Source organism: Culex pipiens, chromosome 2, assembly GCF_016801865.2.
Source record: "Culex pipiens pallens isolate TS chromosome 2, TS_CPP_V2, whole genome shotgun sequence".
Taxonomy (NCBI): Eukaryota; Metazoa; Arthropoda; class Insecta; order Diptera; family Culicidae; genus Culex; species Culex pipiens.
In genome coordinates this window covers 130,730,330-130,749,056 of record NC_068938.1, presented here as the reverse complement: position 1 = coordinate 130,749,056, position 18,727 = coordinate 130,730,330, and the positions used below count along the sequence as shown (strand labels likewise).

The 18,727-nt window shown below is 42.4% G+C and overlaps 3 protein-coding genes across 4 annotated transcripts; 2 read left to right on the top strand and 1 right to left on the bottom strand.

The window, feature by feature from the left end:
* Window positions 1-319: 319 nt before the first annotated feature.
* LOC120415313 (ubiquitin carboxyl-terminal hydrolase nonstop) lies at window positions 320-2,467 on the top strand. The gene is made up of 3 exons (XM_039576795.2): window positions 320-1,804; window positions 1,866-2,248; window positions 2,310-2,467. Exons 1-3 carry the CDS (start codon window positions 587-589, stop codon window positions 2,350-2,352), a joined length of 1,644 nt encoding a protein of 547 aa, XP_039432729.1. The 5' UTR covers window positions 320-586; the 3' UTR covers window positions 2,353-2,467.
* Window positions 2,468-7,153: 4,686 nt separating this feature from the next.
* LOC120415310 (ATM interactor) lies at window positions 7,154-15,996 on the top strand. 2 transcript variants are annotated; one of them, XM_052708158.1, is made up of 3 exons: window positions 7,154-7,631; window positions 14,456-14,891; window positions 14,960-15,996. In XM_052708158.1, the coding sequence occupies exons 2-3, from the start codon at window positions 14,589-14,591 to the stop codon at window positions 15,641-15,643; spliced, it is 987 nt and encodes a 328-aa protein (XP_052564118.1). In that variant the 5' UTR covers window positions 7,154-7,631; window positions 14,456-14,588; the 3' UTR covers window positions 15,644-15,996. The 2 variants fall into 2 exon arrangements, with proteins under 2 accessions (XP_052564118.1, XP_039432724.1); XM_039576790.2 differs by lacking the exon at window positions 7,154-7,631 and having other exon boundaries at window positions 14,443-14,891.
* Window positions 12,431-14,356, bottom strand: LOC120415339 (uncharacterized). The gene is made up of 3 exons (XM_039576828.2): window positions 14,253-14,356; window positions 13,264-14,187; window positions 12,431-13,206 (listed from the first exon to the last, which is right to left on the bottom strand). Exons 2-3 carry the CDS (start codon window positions 14,179-14,181, stop codon window positions 12,511-12,513), a joined length of 1,614 nt encoding a protein of 537 aa, XP_039432762.1. The 5' UTR covers window positions 14,182-14,187; window positions 14,253-14,356; the 3' UTR covers window positions 12,431-12,510.
* Window positions 15,997-18,727: the final 2,731 nt, after the last annotated feature.

Genomic DNA, 18,727 nt, shown 5'->3' with positions numbered 1-18,727 from the left:
ATTTTTAGAAAATGTTCTCAAAATTACCATGGTTGGGCTTGCAGTGTAACGGATTGCAAGTCGAAGAAGTCGAATGAACTTAGGTATCTTTATCTTTATTTGTTCTTGTGGGAGCCAAAATCGAGCAGCAAATGATTAGAGATCTTTCAGCGTGTTGCAAAAAATGAAACGTGCACGATTAACGATTTTTATTCGGTTTCTCGACTCATGCTCAAACAAATCAGTTAAACACCCAATTGAGTTTCAACAGTTTCCCCCCAGCGTGCAAACCCTTTCAAAAAGAACGCGAAACAAAAGAACAAAAAGAAATCCGAAATCCACCTGGCCGCGGCTGTCAGCTGTCACGCACGACGTCGTAACTGTTTTTGTTGTTGTTGTTGCTGTCGCGGGCACTCTTTTTCGTTGTCGGCACTTTTTTTTTGCTGCGGAACCGGTCACGGAACAGTGCGAGTTGTTTGTCCACTCGACGATGGATTCCGGCTTCGCTGTGCTTCCAGAGTAGGATCGATTAGTGCGCGGTTTGCGCGAACCGACGACCACGACGACTTCAGGGATTTTAACAAAGACTGATTGGACACGGGACGGGATGTCGGACCACGGATGTGCCCACTTCGGGGCGTTCGTGAAGGAGTACGGGCTGGAGCCGTTCAGCGTGGTGCACGCGTACTTTAGCGTGTGCATCAACAAGGAGGCCCGCCGGCGGAAGGCCCTGTCCTGTTTGTGCTTCAAGTGTGGCGGTTCCGGGCCGCAGCTGTACTCGTGTCTGCACTGTATCTACTTTGGCTGCAAGGGGGCGCACATCGGGGAGCACTGCAAGCAAACGAAGCACTACATCGTGCTGGAACTGAGCTACGGAATGATTTACTGCCACCAGTGTAAGGACTTTATCTACGACGCCGAGTGCCAGGCCATCGCCGAGAAGCACATCAAGAAGGAAGCGAAAAGCCTCAACAAGAGTCTCTCGTGGCGGCCCTGGTCGCCGTCCAAGCTGGAGATTGATTTGCTCCTGAAGAACCCGAAGCGACGGCACGTGACGGCCGTGACCAGCATCGGCCTTCGTGGGCTGCTCAACCTCGGCTCGACCTGCTTCATGAACTGCATCGTCCAAGCGTTGATCCACACGCCCCTGCTGCGGGACTACTTCCTGTCCGAACGGCACGAGTGCACCGCCAAGACCGCTGCCAAATGTCTCGTCTGTGAAGTGTCCCGTCTCTTCCAGGAGTTTTACTCCGGCGCCCGTGGCCCACTCTCCCTGCACCGCCTCCTGCATTTAATCTGGAACCACGCGCGACACCTCGCCGGCTACGAACAGCAGGACGCGCACGAGTTTTTCATCGCCACGCTGGACGTGCTCCACCGGCACTGCAAAATCTCGATGACCGAAATGGCAGCGGCCGCCGCCGCAGCCGCAGAAAAGTCGAACAAACCTCACCAACCAACTCCGCCACCGCCCCACCAGGACAGCAACCCGACCCAGTGCAACTGCATCATCGACCAGATCTTCACCGGTGGCCTCCAAAGTGACGTGGTCTGTCAGGCCTGCAACGGCGTCTCCACCACCATCGATCCCTTCTGGGACATTTCGCTCGACCTTGGGGAGGCCCAGAACCAGGGCTACGGAGGGCCGCCCAAGTCGCTCATCGACTGCCTCGAGCGGTTCACGCGGGCCGAACATCTCGGCTCGAGCGCCAAAATCAAATGTTCCACCTGCAAGAGCTACCAGGAATCGACGAAGCAGCTGTCGATGCGCACCCTGCCGATCGTGGCCAGCTTCCACCTGAAGCGGTTCGAACACTCTAGTCTGGTGAGTTTGAGTTCAATTTTAAACACGAATAAAAATAAAACTAACTTCATCCTCTCGCCAGATTGACAAGAAGATCTCCACCTTCATCTCATTCCCGGCCGAGCTGGACATGACTCCGTTCATGTCGAAAAAGAAGTCTGACCAGCCCAACCCTTCCACCTCCTCCACCTCTTCCTCATCCCACTCTTCAAAGTCTAAATCCTCCGACCGGAAGCAGCAACATCAGCAGGCGCAACAATCCAACGACGAAGCCACGGCGGCGGCGGCGGCGACGGACGCATCCGGTGACTTTCGGTACTCGCTGTACGCCGTCATCAACCACGTGGGGACGCTGGACGCGGGCCACTACACGGCGTACGTGCGCCACCAGAAGGACATTTGGGTCAAGTGCGACGACCACATCATTACGACTGCCACGCTCAAGCAGGTGCTGGATAGTGAGGGGTGAGTGCGTTCGCTGGAAAAGCGTGTTGAAGTTTGGGCTGAATTATGTTTTTTCTTTCAGCTATCTACTGTTTTACCACAAAAAGGTTCTGGAGTATGAGTAGAGGGACGGTGGAAGCGACGCTAGCGACCGTGACAAACCTGAGCAGGATGGGCGTTTTAGTGTTAACACAATCCTGTGCTAAGATTTGATTTAAAATATACTTCTAATCCTGATCTACGGCTGTCTTTCAATTTTACGTGGTGTCGATTTCTGGAATTGTCAGAGAATTTTGATGACCTTAAAAATAATCTTACAATATTAATTTTATTTTATCCTTTTCGTCACTCGTGCTGAGCTCAACTTTAAATATCAATTCCACCGTAGATCGTTCCCAGCACCTTCCGTTAGAAAACTCCAAGGGTTCATTGGTCCTCTTGCCGCAGCGTCCAGGTCCATGAGGGCCTTAGAGAATAACTGGTGGTATCAGTGTTTTGTACAGGGTCAGCTTCGTGCACTCGATCAGTTGTCAAGGTTTTCCGTAATCCAAAGTAGGCGCGATTCGCAGAGTCCGGATTTCTAAGTTGGTGTCGTTGTCGGTTGTTAAGCCAAGAACAAGATTGTCCGTTCGACGCAGTGGTGAACGCAGAACGCTGTGCCAGTTCGATTTTTCCATCAACTGTCAGTCGAACAATCTGCAGGGGTTGCTTTGTTCAATGGTCGATGACTGGCAGGCTATGATGACAGGCGCAAAATTTTGCGTTTGCGTGCAGGCCTGACGGAAAATCTTGTTCTTACCTTTACCAGCAATCCCAAGAACACAAGCCCGTTAACCTTTTCCTAAAATTTCCTCGACTCGTTAGTTAGGAATGGCTGCTTCATTTCTGAGCAGTCTCGGTCTTCCTGCTGGCGCTCTTAGAGCTTGAAATTCGCACGCATGGGGCAGCTGCGGTTCGTGGCTTCGTGGGCTACAGAGTAGTTGGCACACCGCATTGGATTGGCTTCTTAGACTTTGCACTTGTTCGTCTTGTGGGGACCCCCGCAGCTGCAAGCAGTTCCTGCACTGCGTCACGTTCGGTCGCTTGTTCCGGTAAGCCTCCCACCGGATGATAGTGCTTGTAGGGTTTTCGTCCTTCAAAATAAATAATGTAAACAATATAAATGTATGTATAATAACCCGAAACAGGCGATTCCTTACTGAAGCGTGTACTTGGTTTTGACAGCGCATGAAAAGAGGCGCGTGTTTATGTTTACGCTGTGGACAGTTGAGAGTGAACGTTTGGCGCGGAAGTGTGAGTGTGATTGAATTGTGCTGGAACCGGTTGGCGGAATCCGAAGCAGGACACGACGGAAGCGGACATGGGGTCAGTGGGTGATTGGGAGGTTAATGATCGGCAGCGATGGTGCTGCGTCTGGAACGTCGTGTCTCAAGGAGCCCCGTTTGCGACTCTACAGTGCTTACACAGAGTAACCCAGAGGGAGCACTGGCATTTAATTTATGGTTGCGTTACGCGGTACATCGTGGTACATCCCCCCTTCAGCAACACTGTTGATTGTCTCCGAGAAAGATGACGTTTAAAGCGTTACATTGTTTTCGCAGCAACCAGGTTCTAAATTTAGCTGTCAAAAATTTTCACAATCTCTCAATCAACAATGTGGATTTTCTGACGACTATCGCGGATCACATCTGGTATATCCAATGTTTAGTGGAAGTTTTGGAAAAGGACCAACTTGGAGCTGTCTAGGAACCACCTCCTCTCACTTGTGGGCCAAGTTCCGCCAAAAAAATACTTTTGTTGGAAGTTTCATGCTGGCAACGCTGTGACTCGAACTGACCAAGTTCTCACTGGAGATGTGGTTTCGAGTAATAAATTCCAATTCCAACGGAATTCCAGTGGAATTTTCTGAAAACTAAGCTTTCTTCAAAGTGAAAAATTGTACGAAATTGTTTGGGACAGTTTTCGTAGCATTTGTGGCTTGGTCATAACAATTTCTCAGGACAGTTTTTGGGAAACGACGTAACATACTACTAGAAAAATTGGATAAGTAGATGGAATCTTCTTATTTCTATGTTTAATTTTCATTTGTAGTCTTAATCTTGGGTCTATGACTAACCTACGTCAGGTTTTCCTTTTTTTTCCTCTGTTTAATAAAAACTGCGAAGAGTGCATGGCATGCGTTTGTGAGTGAAGAATCCCAAAAAAAAATGCTGTAAGGTTCAAAGACATGTGCTTACACATTCATTTTCCTTCACAAACACATATATTTGTATGGAGTACTCATAAAACCTCAATAGGACTTCGAGTAGGATAAACTTCGTCAGATTGCGCTTATGGATCCCCTGGACGTTGGGCAACCTGCCTTGGGTAGGCAATAAGAATTTGCCTGATCCACGGGCGGCAATTTCAGATAGCGAAACAAATACCCGGAAGGAAGCATAGTTTTCGTCCCACCGCCAAATCATTTGGATAGTCCTGAGGGCACGCCTGAGGGACACTTCAGGCATAAACTGGATTTTAACTTTTAACTGCTTCCCAAGCTCCAAAAAACATAAAACTTGAAAGGAACAAAATCACAAATCAGTCATCAAAACATGGCACTTGTCAAAACAAAACAAAATCTGAAAAATCCTGAGTTTACTATGATGAACATTTTTCTTCATCAACCCCGTAATGCCCAAAACATAACGCTGAAAGCCGCTACCTTTCCAAAGGGTTTACAAGTAACGGAGCCACAAAATTTGACTGCTTTTGTTTGGAATGTTCTCTCTGGATTACTCTGTGGTGCTTACCACATCCTTCATTGCAGAGAGCTTCTTCAGATTGGTGTATCCCTTGGGTAAGACAACAATATACGGCGTTTCGTCCACGGTGGTCCAAGGTTTTCCTTCCGTTCACAAAACGCAAATGAATTTAACTTGATTAAAAAACAATCTTTTAAAAATCGTTTTTCAGCAGAAAACCCGTGAAATTTTAACATAGTTAAACAATATGTTTGAGCATTGAGCCCAAATTGAGCCTGTGCAAAAAAACTGCAAATCTGGCATGCACGCAAAAAATCAATGTGGTTTGAATCAAAAAAATATTTTGTTGTTTTGACTTGACGATTTTTTGTTGAAATAACCCTGTGTCGGACCGAGTGTCCGAGCGGGATAACTGTGATATTATGCACTGGCTTAAGATAACACTTGCACTTTGATTTTAACTGCTTTTATTTATTACATTGACATGAATACTGACTGACACAAGCACAAGCACAAACCCAAGCACAAGACTATTGGATGCACAACTGACAACAGAGCACAAGCATAAGAAGCACTGACATTTGACTGCACAATACAAAAAGAGGCCCAAGAAGCACTGATTATTGACTGCACAATACAAGAAGAAGCCCGTCAGTACACTACAACACAAGAAGCACAAGCATAAGAAGGCCCCGACTGAACAAGCTCAGGCCGTTAAATACTAAGATCACTGAACTGTGATCTACCAGTGCCCTAGGTCGTGGTCGAAAAATGTTATACAAAACATCAGGTGTCAAGCGTTACCGCTACCTGAATGTTTTGTATAACACACCGCGTGTGCTAGACCATTTACCGTTGTCGTGAACTTGACATTGTTCATGACAAACAATAACTGTAGTCTATGTAGGTAAGCGACTTAGGGTCGCTACATCTCCCCTTCCTTAACAGCTTGAAATTAATCTTGAAGAGATTGGTTTCAAGTAGATAGTTGTAGGTTTTTTTTTGTAAAAATTTATAATTTTTCCTAACTTTACGTTGGTCCTTGCTACCTTAGGGATGTCTTCTTGGATGTCTTCCGTCTCGCGAAATGACTCTGGGGTGTCTTCTGGGATAATCACGGTTGTCCTGGCTGCTTCGCTGATGTACGTCTGGGCTGTGTTGACGATATTGACTCTGTTGTTCCAACCGTTGACTTTTCGCTGTTAAGTGTTCAATCTGTTGTTGATGCCATCTCTTGTTAAACTTTTCGTATCTCGTTGGCTTGATACGGTATGATTGAACTTCCATTAGTTCGTTTGATCAATTCTGTCAAGGCAAACACTGCCAAAAATCTGTTCAGGCAACCATTGCCAAAATCAATGCAGTCTAAGTTCATTGCTTAGCCGCTAATAACACTCCGGTTATTAATGAATAAGGCGCAATCTAGGAGCATCATCTCCCAGTCGCCGTCGTTTAAATCGTATGTTGATACCGTATATATTTGACTTTCCAACGAGATTCCATCGATCTCTCATCTTGCCATTCTCCTTGCCACAGTCTAGACCATCAGCTTCGTCAACATCCATAGAACACCATACAACATTGAGTGACATTGAAGATCACCAATTTCCATCATCTGGAGTAACGCCAAGGACCCTTCGTTGTCCTATCTTGAAGACCCCAGCGTCATTGATTGCGAATGTTGAAGTTTGAAGTAACCTCTGCTCCCTAGCAGAGTGGATTCCGCTCTCTGAGGACTGGCTCAAAATTCTAAACCCTAAGTTTTTTTTTTTGGTTTTTATTTTTTGAATTGCTAAGCTGCATTTTTTTTTTATTTGCAGAAGTGTATATGTTTTTATTTTTTAATGTAGTGATTGTATCTACGATTTGGTTAAGCTTCATATTTTTATTTACTCGGTATTTATTTTTGTTTGACTCTCTGTCTTGTTTTTATTTGTTCATTTTATAAACAGAATGATTGGTTATTCTCAAATTATTAGGTATAGATTTTTTTCAATCATTTTATTTATCGCTCTTCCCACAGACTTCTCTTGCATTCATCATTCATGCATACTAGGTTTAAATTGAATGATTTTAAATTTTGGTGCATAAAATAGTCCGAATCATTAACTGCCATCATTCAATTTATATACTTACTTAAATGATCCGACCGATCTTTCCCCCTATGACCTCGAAAATTTGGTAGTAGGTGTGCTGAAAAGAAAAGTCTCAAGCAAAGGGAAATTCTCGCATACAAGCATATTAGTTTAAAATGCAATGTACCTTTTTTACATGATTAAACTCATTTTTTTCTGGGAAGTACTAAACGAATTTACATCATAATCGCTTTCATTGACAGCGTACACATTATTAGCGTGTGTGTCATCAAGTAAAAATATACTTTGAAGAGCATCTTGCTTACGCTGCATAATTGAAGCAAATCGCCTGTTGCGATCGCTATGTCGTTGTATTATTAAGCTTCATAACTACCTTAGGAGCACAGTGAAGCAGGTCATTATGCTTCTTCGCATCACAAAATCTTTCCAATATTGTCGGTCAATTGAGTATGTATTTTAGTACCTTGGTCATTTTAATTGACTTTTTTTTTATTTTAGTAGAGGATTAAACCTAATGATGAAACCATCGAAAGGCAAATCTTAAAAGACATATTAATTTTGCGGGTGAGTTACTACAACATAGATTTAAAAAAATTAAATCCATATTGTGAACCTGATAATAAGAGTCTACACTCATGAATAAAGTTATGAAGAGCACTGCACTTGAGCGATCATTATGTTTACCCAATCACTTCTTTTTAAAATAAATATCCTTTTCATTTCAATTCTCATTCGATATTCTTCGAAAATGTGTCCAGTCCAAATTATCAAAACATATTTAGCTTCCTTTCATACGGAATCTTTTAAAATCTTCAAGCTTTTGTGAGGATTGCAATACATTTTGACAATTTAAAATTAAAGGTTTAATTTCTTCAATTGAATTTGAGTTCTCTTTTCTATCACCATAACTCAATGATGATATCGACCGAGAGTTGAATTTATCTGTATGATATTGTTTTAATTTTTTAAACGTTCTGACTTGTTCCAAGGCAATAGGTTTCGTTGTTTCAACCCATGCAATATCACTTTCTATGATCTCATTGGCATCTTTTGGATTCAATTGGCTTTCAAAAACGGTATCTTTTAAAGTATCAAATTCCAAGACAACAACATGTTCTTGATGGACTCGATTTTGAATTTCCTCAGTCGTTTTCTGATTAAAAATCCATTGAGGAATAATTATGTCTGAATCGTTAGTCTCAGCATAAATCTTTGTTAAATCATAAATAATTTCTTTGTCATCTGATTTATTATATTCTTCTTTTAAATAATCAGACGAAGTTGCAACATCATCATTTATTTCATTTATTTGGGTCAACTGATCTAATTCTTTATTAACATTCAAAACTTGAACTTCGATTTTACTGTGTGTAGTTGGTTCAACCGCAGTAATCTCTTCAAATACATTGTCACCTTTCCATGCCGCAGTAGTAAGCAGAGTACTCAAATTTTCACTCGATTGATCTGGTTCTGTATCTTCAGTTTCTAAATCAGATTCATGTCTTGTTTCACTATTTTCAGCAAGTTCGATGTGCTCATCGTAATTTGAATTTGAAATATCTATTACATTTTTAGACTCATAGTTTTGATTAAAATCGTCAAGACTATGCACTAGTTCTGACTCTTCTGTTACAAAAACTGAACAATTATCTGAATAATTTAGTAAATTATTCTGATTATCCATTTGTTGTTGACTGAAATTAGCATTTCTGTTATCAAACCAGTCTGAACCATTAGTCTGGTTATTAAAATTGCTATCATTAAAATTTTGAGACTGGTTTCTGTCTTGCCAGTCTGGGCGATTTTCAAAATTTTGAAATTTATTGTTTTTCCTCCCATGATAATATGATCTACTGTTTGAGTTTGAATTAGAGCTATAGTTATAATGGCGTTTGTTAAATGATGTACATTCACCGTTAAAATCATCTGAGTGATAATAAATTGCATCATCGTAATTTTCATTTGTATAATTTTGTTTCATTGCTGAACTGGTATTAATCGCTTCAATATATCTGCACTTTTTGCCTAATTCTGCAACTAAGTCTTGATAATCATCAGCTTGGATATTTGCTGCAAGTTTCACAACATTGTAATCTCTCAAACCTGAGATAAAATTTGATTTAAATTGTCTATTTGCATAGACGTTATTACCAAGCTTTTTAATAGAAGCATGAATTTTGTCAGCCCTCTCTTTATAATCTTCAAATGATTCATGATACAATTGCTTTAAACTATAAACTTGCATGATAATTTGCTCAATACTTAATTTTTCTTCAAAGGCATTTTTCAAAGCTAGTTTGGTTTCATTCCAAGTTTCTTTAATTATATTGTCAGCTTTATCTAGCGCTTTCCCATGAAACTTCATGCGAACTACTACAAGTAGTTGATGTTCCCAATTAACGTTGACATTATTTTCATTGCCTTGTGCAAAAAGGTCTATAAATGCAATAAAATTTTGTAGATGGTCATGAGATCCATCAAATTTTGGAATGCAAATTACTGCCTCTTTCAGATCAAACACCATTTTGTTATTTTTAAATTTAAAATTGAAATTTATAAGTGATGCATAACAATGAAGATTATACTTAAACACTTTTACTCAACGAAATAGCTTTGAAGTACTGACTTCTCCATCAAATCATCAAACACTATTACTTTTTTCACAAAAATCAGAACTTAAAACTAAAAGGTACTCACCACGTTACCAATAGAATGATGATCATCATCTCGTGGTGGTCTGCCTCGCTTACGGATGAAATCGTCAAAGTCGTCGAAACAGCAACACACAAATTCAAGAAAACGGCCACAAACAACACTTAGTTCACACACACACTTTTGCTTCCTTGTATCTTCTAATCAAAATCGAGTGCTGTAACAATTATTACTTAAGTCAGTCAGAAATGGCGTTTTCCTTTTTCCTAGCGGTTAGTTTCCGCTGTCACCAGATGTGTCGGACCGAGTGTCCGAGCGGGATAACTGTGATATTATGCACTGGCTTAAGATAACACTTGCACTTTGATTTTAACTGCTTTTATTTATTACATTGACATGAATACTGACTGACACAAGCACAAGCACAAACCCAAGCACAAGACTATTGGATGCACAACTGACAACAGAGCACAAGCATAAGAAGCACTGACATTTGACTGCACAATACAAAAAGAGGCCCAAGAAGCACTGATTATTGACTGCACAATACAAGAAGAAGCCCGTCAGTACACTACAACACAAGAAGCACAAGCATAAGAAGGCCCCGACTGAACAAGCTCAGGCCGTTAAATACTAAGATCACTGAACTGTGATCTACCAGTGCCCTAGGTCGTGGTCGAAAAATGTTATACAAAACATCAGGTGTCAAGCGTTACCGCTACCTGAATGTTTTGTATAACACACCGCGTGTGCTAGACCATTTACCGTTGTCGTGAACTTGACATTGTTCATGACAAACAATAACTGTAGTCTATGTAGGTAAGCGACTTAGGGTCGCTACAACCCTCAAAACCGATCGAAACAACTCAAAATTTTGAGTTGAAATTACTTGCTGTATTTTGTCAAACCCTTTTGGAAATAACAACAAAAATTTTGATTTGATTCAACCCACAACGGCGTTGAATCAACTTGACTGTGTTTTTTGATTTCAATGAAAATTATTGTGGTTTACACGTGCCCCCTTTCTGTCAAAATGTTGACATTTTCTCAGTGGGCTGATCGATTTTTTTTCCGTTCCGTGCGGCGAGGTTATACAAATGGATCCGTGGCCTGTTTATCTGAGCGATTCGCGGAAAACGAAAAGGTTGTGCTCCAGATTCGGGTTGATTTCCAAGCCACCCAGAATCAGGCCGACTAAAACCTGACAATTGAGATACCAAGGCTGCCACCACCAGAAGTTCTTCAGCGTGCATTGCAAGATGGAGAACCAACCCAGATTTATCGGAATTCCCCAAGATCTTAATCTTCGACGGGACATGCTTGGTAAGCGCCTTAGAATTCTACCAAAATGTCTCTCTCTGACGCTTTTTCCATCCTTACAGACCTCTGCGGAAAACAGAACCACGATCCGGAAGCCAGTGCCAACATGGCCGCTCAACACGGGGAGACAAACTTGTCGGTTCACTCAGAAGCGGCGGTGTCAACGACGGTTCCAGAACGGCAAAATGGCTCACGGTCTCACGGGCCAAATTTGCTGCAACACTTGAAGGAACAGATGGAAATTATTTGAAATTTTCAATAAATAAAAAAATTAAACATCAATAAAATACACTCAAACCCCGATGGTTTGACACCAACTGTTGTCAAACGAACGGGGTTACTTTTTAGTTTGACACCCCTTTTACACGGCGTTTACACACACTATCAAACGTTTGTTTTGATAGTTTGCGTGAGCGCCTTGTAAAAAGTGACAGTTCGTCACTTTTTAGTTTGACTTTGACCAACCAACGGGGTACAAACTAAAAAAGTGTCAAACGAAAAAGTGACCAACCACCGGGGGTTGAGTGTACAATTTTTATTCCAATTCAACATTTTGTTGATTCAATTCAATGACTAACCTTAGTTTGATAAAAATCTTGAGTTGTTTCCACAACGAAACCAACGTTGATTCAACAAAATTCTGATTTGAATGCGCTTTCTGTCAAATTTTGGTCAACAAAAGTGAGGGTTGATTCAACAAAAAAGCTGCTTTGAAACAACGAAATGTCTCGATTTGAAACAACAAAATTGGAGAGTTGATTCAATGCAAAAATTTTGTTGATTATATTCAACAAAATATTTTGTTGAATCAAACCTCATACAGGCTGATTCTACAAAATATTTTTCTGCGTGTGCCTGTTCGTGGGTGTAGAATTTCACTTTCTTCTTCTTGAGGAGCTCTTGCAACTTGTCAAAATCTTTGACAGAGAAGCAGGTCACCTTGGTTCCAAACGAGGTTAGTTTGTAAATCGGGTCGAAACCAAATTTAGAACTTTCCACTAACGCCACAAGCTTTTAAAAACCCGTGGTGTTCTTCACCAGCAAAGGTGGTTGCTTTTGTTTACGTGCCGACTGGCCGAGTGCTGGAATCGCCGGGACGTCCCATTCTCCTGTTGGGCTGGCATTGTTGTTTTTGTTTTCCGCTAGCGGGCTGAACTTGTTGTTGTTGAGCAGTTTCTGCTCCACTTTTTGCTCCTCCGACGACAGCTCCGGTCAACTCAACTCGAGGCATGCAACGTTGCCTTTAGCGCGCACGTCTACTCTCTTGAAGCTGTCGTAGCCAAGTCGGGCAGTGCACGTTGATGATGTTGTAGATGAAGAATCGTCCTCCTCCTTCGTTTTAAATGCGTTTTTCGGTTCAGTTGGCATGGCATGCTTAACAACCGGGCAGGTCGGAGAATAGTCGCGGAGTTTATTTATTTATTTGGATTTGAATTAACACCATGTTATGATAGATTGCAGAAAATTTGTTCTATTCTCGAGATCGCATCACATAACTCAGCAAATCAATGGCCGCGTCGGAAATGTTGTTACAATCGAGTTGAACCCGCAGATGGGATCCGGAGTCGACGACTAATTTCACGGACTTGTCCGTCAAAGGACAGCCGTAAATATGCAGCTCCCTCAGGTGTGGGAATCGGCTCACCATGCCGACAAATTCGTCGTTGATTGTTTCCATCGAGCCGATCGTAAGCTTCGCTAGCTGAGGACACTGCAGCAGCAACTTGACGAACAGCTCTGTGGTCATTTTAAGGTCTGATATAAAAAGTTCCGTTAAATGAATCAATTTCTCCGGAACGCTCATAATGTCTTTGTCCACCCAATTACTCCACAGTCTCAAACAGCGCAGCGAATTAAACCGTGCAGTAAAAATATCGGACCAACTGTCCAGCGCACAGTTGCTGATGGCTAGCACTTGGAGATTGGGACAGTTTGTCAAATAGCGTTGCAAGCAATCACCAGTGAAGTTAAATTGATTTAGATGCAAGCTAATTAAATGTGAACTTTTCAGAAGGTTTAAATTTAAATATGCGCCAATCCCTTCTAGGTGAAGCACCTTAAGCAGGGGCATTTCATCCAGGAACGAGGGCACCACTGTTCCTGAATCTTCCAGGGCAAACCGAGCTTTCCTCAGTTTGGCGAGGTTTCGTCCGATTTTGCACAGATCCTGCAAGTTAAATAGTTTATAAATACACTAATTTACAGCTTACTTTATCGGGTTTACCTCGTTAACAGCAATAATGTCGAGTTCTTCAATCGAAAGCTTCATTCGGCTCAGCTGCACTGCCAAATCGGCCTCCCCACGATGAACTACACTTTTCAACTCAAGTCGATCCATACCGGCAATCTTTTTCAGCATAAACGGTGTCAAGTTACCTTCTAGTTCCCTCAACGTCCCTTGAACCGCCTCCAACAGAAGGCAGGCTTTTGCCTCTTGCTCTTCGTCCAGCTCGGATGGGAGTTTCAGTCTCCGCAAGCGTGGCGCCATGTTCCGAAATACTTCAAACACCCAATCAGAGGCAAGATAGTCCAACTTCTCCAGCCGAAAGTCCACTTCGACCTCTTCAGCGGTAGTGTAGTTGATGCCCCCTAGAGTTAATTTCGTTAGATTCGGTGTCTCCTTCAGCATCCCCAGCAGAACCGGAAGTGCAACCTCACAGTTGCCCAAGAACAGTTCGGTCAATCCGGCGCCAAACGGAGGCCACCAGGCATCGACGGTGACTATTGTTGCCCTGAACAGCGTCGCACACGATGCCGGAAACAGGTTCTCCGGCGAAAATTGCTCGTCAAAGGTCGTCTTGAACAAAAACCTAATGCCGAACTCCTTCCGCAACGACTGGTTCTGATCGACGATGTCCCGCCAGCGGCGACAGGTCGACCGTACCCGTAGCATTGATCGTTTGTCCAAGTTGCGGAAGATCTCAATCCAAAGTTCCGGCGGAAGATCGGTTCCGTCGCGATTGGCGGTTAGCTGCAGGTTGATCGAGTGGTGACACTCGGGACACAGCCACTGCAGTCCGGGAGTTCGGCAGGTTGAAAGCAAAACGCTGGCCGTTGCCTGGTCCATGTTTACGGCAGCGGGACGGAACCGCTTTCGGCAGGGTCCGTTGCAGGAGACTTGGGTGTTTGTTGAGGGATTCATCGTTTGCTGTTGTGGATAGTGAATTAATCCAAGGTTAAGAACATCATACAGTTTTAATAACACATTTATACCGAAATAAATCCAAAGTTTCTTTAAAAGTTCTAATTAAATCGAACAACCGAAACGATTCAACAAAAACAAAAGAAGTTTGCAAAGAGGATGCAGTACACGTTTGTCATCTCTTATCCGTTTTGGGCCACGTTAATTTCAATCAATCAGGTTTGTGTTAATTCCAAAATTGGTTAATAACTAACTTGGTTTGAAACAGTTTCAGCTTAACGTGTACCAGTAACAAAACAAACAAACAAAACGTCACAACACATCGTACTCTTTCGATTTTTCGCAATCGGATTCAACTCCGACGACAGCGAACGTAAAAATCCCAACTTTCGACTGCCTCCTCGGCCATGGCCACCCAGGTGTACCGGATCACGCTTCCGCCGGAGCAAATTCTCGCCCGTAAGCTGTACCTGTGCGGCGTCGGCGACTGCAGCGAGCAGTTCCACAACGGGTCCCATCTGCAGCTGCACCAGGCGAGGCGCCACGGGTTGAAGGCTCCGTCGTCCGTCGAGGAGCCTCCCCGGAAGGACACCGTCGTCTATCACTGTCCGGAGTTTTCGTGCTGCTACCATGAAAGGGCTAGTGGGGAGAAGTTCTTCGGGACGTTTCGCAGCTTGAAGCAGCACTTTTTGAAGGTGCATTCGGAGAAGGTTTGGATTTTTTGAATAATTTCAAAGATTTTGTATAATTAATAATAACAAATAATTCTTGTTTTTAGAACTTTGTATGCAGCTCATGTAACGGGCAGAAGGCGTTTGCAACTGAAGCCTTGCTTCGAGCTCACGAAGCCAACTGTGGACAATCATTCTGCTGTGAAGTTTGTAACTTATCGTACGGAACCAGGGAAGCCCTGCTGACCCACGCAAAACGGAAGAACCACGGCTATGAGGCACTGCTGGCAAAGAAATCAAACAAGAGAAAGGCCGAAAAGAGTTTGGACAAAAATCGCAAAGCACCAAAGATGGAAACCCACGTCACGATCCAAATTCAAACGAATCTCCCAACCAACTATACCAGAACATCCCAAACCACTCAAACGGAGTACAACGCACCGGAAGTGGCCAACCGGAACGAAACCGCAACCCAAACCATCAAAACCCTGAACGCTTCAACGGTGGACAACGGTTGCCAAACAAACCTGCAGCAATTGCTGGACCTCGAACTCGAAGACACCGGAACGACCTTCCCCACGCCGCTGGTGGTTTGTACGGAAACCCAGACCGATCTCATCTACGACAGCATGTTCCCGAACGAGGATCGGACCGATCCGATGCTGTACTCGCACATGTACACGCAAACGTGCGACGATATCATTTCGGATCTGGGCCTGGCCACGATCGAAACGCAGACCAACTGGGACGGAGGGCCGCTGGAGTGCAGCTCGACGCACACGCAAACATGATATTGTACCGACGCGGCGGATTTCCGGATCGATTTCTAGCCGCTGCTGAGTGGGAGGGTGAAGTCTAGTCGGGATGTTGTTTTCAAAATGATTATTGTTACAGCTAGTGTAAATAATGTCTTTGAAATAAGTTTGTAGCTAGAAGCCAATATTTGGAGAAGATTTAGCCTAGAAAAATATCATAAAAGAATTTGATTCACATAGTTTTTACAACGCACTAATCTTTCAAACTCGATCATTGTGAAACAGATTGTTTAAAACTGTTTAATCTCGTCATAGCATTAAATCTTACAATTTTTTTCACGAGGTAAATGTATCTTAGCATAAATAAAGCACATCAAAATCCAGAAGCACCCTTTAGGATATGCTTTGTTTTATTTCAGCTATAAACAATATATATTGTCCCTGCCATGCACATGAATATAAACAAGCAGCTCATCCCGCTCGATCGTTTGGATCCAGAAAAAACTGATTTTTCAATCTGTTGAAAAATTCAAATTCTGAAACACTTTAATTCTTAAGTACTTAAATTATTTAATTCTAAATTTTTTGATAAAATTTAATTCTCAAATGCCGCCAGAAAATCAGACATTGTTAAAGTCATTAGGTCAAAAACATATTCCTTGATTTTTCAATTTATAAAAAAAATCTATTTTTTCATTTGACATTATAATTATAAAAAATCAAATGCAACATTGATAAATATTTAAATTTTGATGCTCACGACTATTTTAAACTTTTGAATTTGGAATTTTTTTAAGTTCTGAGTTTTTGATTTTTTAAAATTCAGATTTTTAGAATATTTAGAATAAACAATTTTTAAATTTTAGTATCTTGTGATTTTTAATTTCAGATTATTGATTTTTTTTTATTTTTGATCGGCTCCGTGGCTTAATGGTTACGGCTTCTGCCTCACAAGCAGAAGGTTCAGGGATCAAATCCCGGTCGGTTCCTTTGAAATTTGGAATCAGGAATTTGAATTTTGAATATGAACAAAAACGAAAATGAATCAGGTGGGATTCGAACTCACACCTTTGGATTGGTGGTCTGGGACGCTAAGCAGTCAGCCATCAGCAGGTTTACACTGTAGCAGTGAATTGATCCGTAGTGTTGAAACATGTTATCTTCTCATATTAAATACGCGCTGATCTCTGATTTGCCTGAGGGGATCGGAAGTCTAAATATAGATCGAGTTTCCTTCAGATGCTTGCTTCTATGTTTAGGCGGGGCCGAACAATGCCCAGTGACCTCGGAATTGGACCGCAAGGAGCTCTGTCATTCTGAAACGGGTCGTTGGAAGCAGCGGGAGGGCTATCACCACCACCCGGGACTGAGATAAGCTGTATCAGCATTCGGCATATACAAAGTCTGATACAAACTATACTTTCCCATAATTTCGCTACCGGTTAGCGGGTATTGGATTGGACCACACACACACACACACACACACACACACACACACACACACACACACACACACACACACACACGCAATTATACCGAAAGGTGGTCCCGGGGGGACAAGGGCACGGCGTTCAAGGACTGGTTTAGTGGGTCGGGAAAACTCTTTTTTTTTGTTTTCCCAACCCCACACTACCTGAGGAGAAATGTATTCTCAGGTGTCTGGTAGCAGATTCCGACCCCGTAAAAAAAAAAAAAAAAAAAAACCAACACACCAACACACACACACACACATTGATTTTTTTTATTTTTGATTTTCGATTTTTATTTTGTGTGCTTTGTCTGTATTTCATTATATTTTTTTTTATTATTTTTAAAATTAAAATTGGAAAATGTTAAGATTTCTGAATTTTAAAATTTCAGAGAGTTTAGCTGCCGTTCTACGCATAATTGTCCCATGTCAGTTTTGGACGATTTTGACTAAGTCTTTATGACATTTTTAAGTTTAGTTTGATGTGTACTTTGAGAAAAACACATAAAATCTGGTACTTTGTTCGGAAACTCATTAAAAACAACACCAAGTCTGTTTGTCCCATCGTTATACTTCTACGCATAATTGTCCCACCAAGTATTTTCTTACACGGAATCATTAGTTTTACTAAGAGTTATGTCTTGTTTACATGTTGTATAGCAAGATAATCACAAATAAAGGTGATAAACTGATAACTGGGGCGATTAGGGACACATAGGGCGAATAGAAACCCACGAGACAATTATGTGTAGAAACACAGAAATCGGTCGAAAAATTTCAATCGCGTTTTTCTCAGTTGCACTTTTTTGAACATGGGACAGTTATGCGTAGAACGGCAGTTAGGCCGTTGCAAATATTTCAGTAACAACATTTCAAAAGAGCGAAACCTACAATCCTGCCGTTTCGGGAAAATCAACATTCAAAATTTTGCAATTTCGATCAATTCCGAGATCAATTCCTATTTCCACAAAAAAGCATGAAAACCATCAATTTTGTCAAAACGTAATAGAAAATAGCAGTAATTTCATCATAGAGAGCAATTTGAAATTAATTAAGGTGTATCTGCTATTAAAAAATGAGAAAAAGAAATCACGCCTTTTTGAAGAGCGTGCCTACATTTTCGCCCCACCCAACCAAAACAACGGTAAAGATACGCACTTCGGAAGGAACCCACTCGGAAAATAATCTGGTAAATTTGAGGGTCTGGCGCAGGCGGACGTTTGTCGTGCAGTTCAGACACACTTGGCACACTTATTCTTGCCAAGTTTTGCGTAACGCCAGACGAATCTGGCGAAAATCGGGCGAAATTTCAGCCAGCCGTCTGGCAACAAAATCAACCGGTTCAATCGGTTGAACCGTGCACGACCGGTTTGTGTCATATTCGCCAGAAATCATGGCAGAAATCTGGGACAAATCTGGGGGAAATTCTGCCAGATGGCTGCCGCAAGCCCCCAGACGAACGCAAGAAATGCGTCCGCAATTTCCGACCGGGAATCGGTCAAGAAAAAATCAAATGGGCAACAGCGGCAACGCAAGCAAGTCAGAGGGGGTGAAGAAAAGCCCTAAGAAATCGCTCCCTCTCATTCCCGGTCGGAAATGGCGGGCACAATTCTGGCGTTCGTCTGGGGGCTTGCGCCAGCCATCTGGCAGAA

Coding starts and splice junctions, on each gene's coding strand:
- LOC120415313 (XM_039576795.2), top strand. CDS start 587: ATGTCGGACCACGGATGTGCCCACTTCGGGGCGTTCGTGAAGGAGTAC. Junction 1,805..1,865: donor GGTTCGAACACTCTAGTCTG/GTGAGTTTGAGT, acceptor TCCTCTCGCCAG/ATTGACAAGAAGATCTCCAC. Junction 2,249..2,309: donor CAGGTGCTGGATAGTGAGGG/GTGAGTGCGTTC, acceptor TTTTTCTTTCAG/CTATCTACTGTTTTACCACA.
- LOC120415339 (XM_039576828.2), bottom strand. CDS start 14,181: ATGAATCCCTCAACAAACACCCAAGTCTCCTGCAACGGACCCTGCCGA. Junction 13,207..13,263: donor ACATTATTGCTGTTAACGAG/GTAAACCCGATA, acceptor TTTAACTTGCAG/GATCTGTGCAAAATCGGACG.
- LOC120415310 (XM_052708158.1), top strand. CDS start 14,589: ATGGCCACCCAGGTGTACCGGATCACGCTTCCGCCGGAGCAAATTCTC. Junction 14,892..14,959: donor TGAAGGTGCATTCGGAGAAG/GTTTGGATTTTT, acceptor TCTTGTTTTTAG/AACTTTGTATGCAGCTCATG.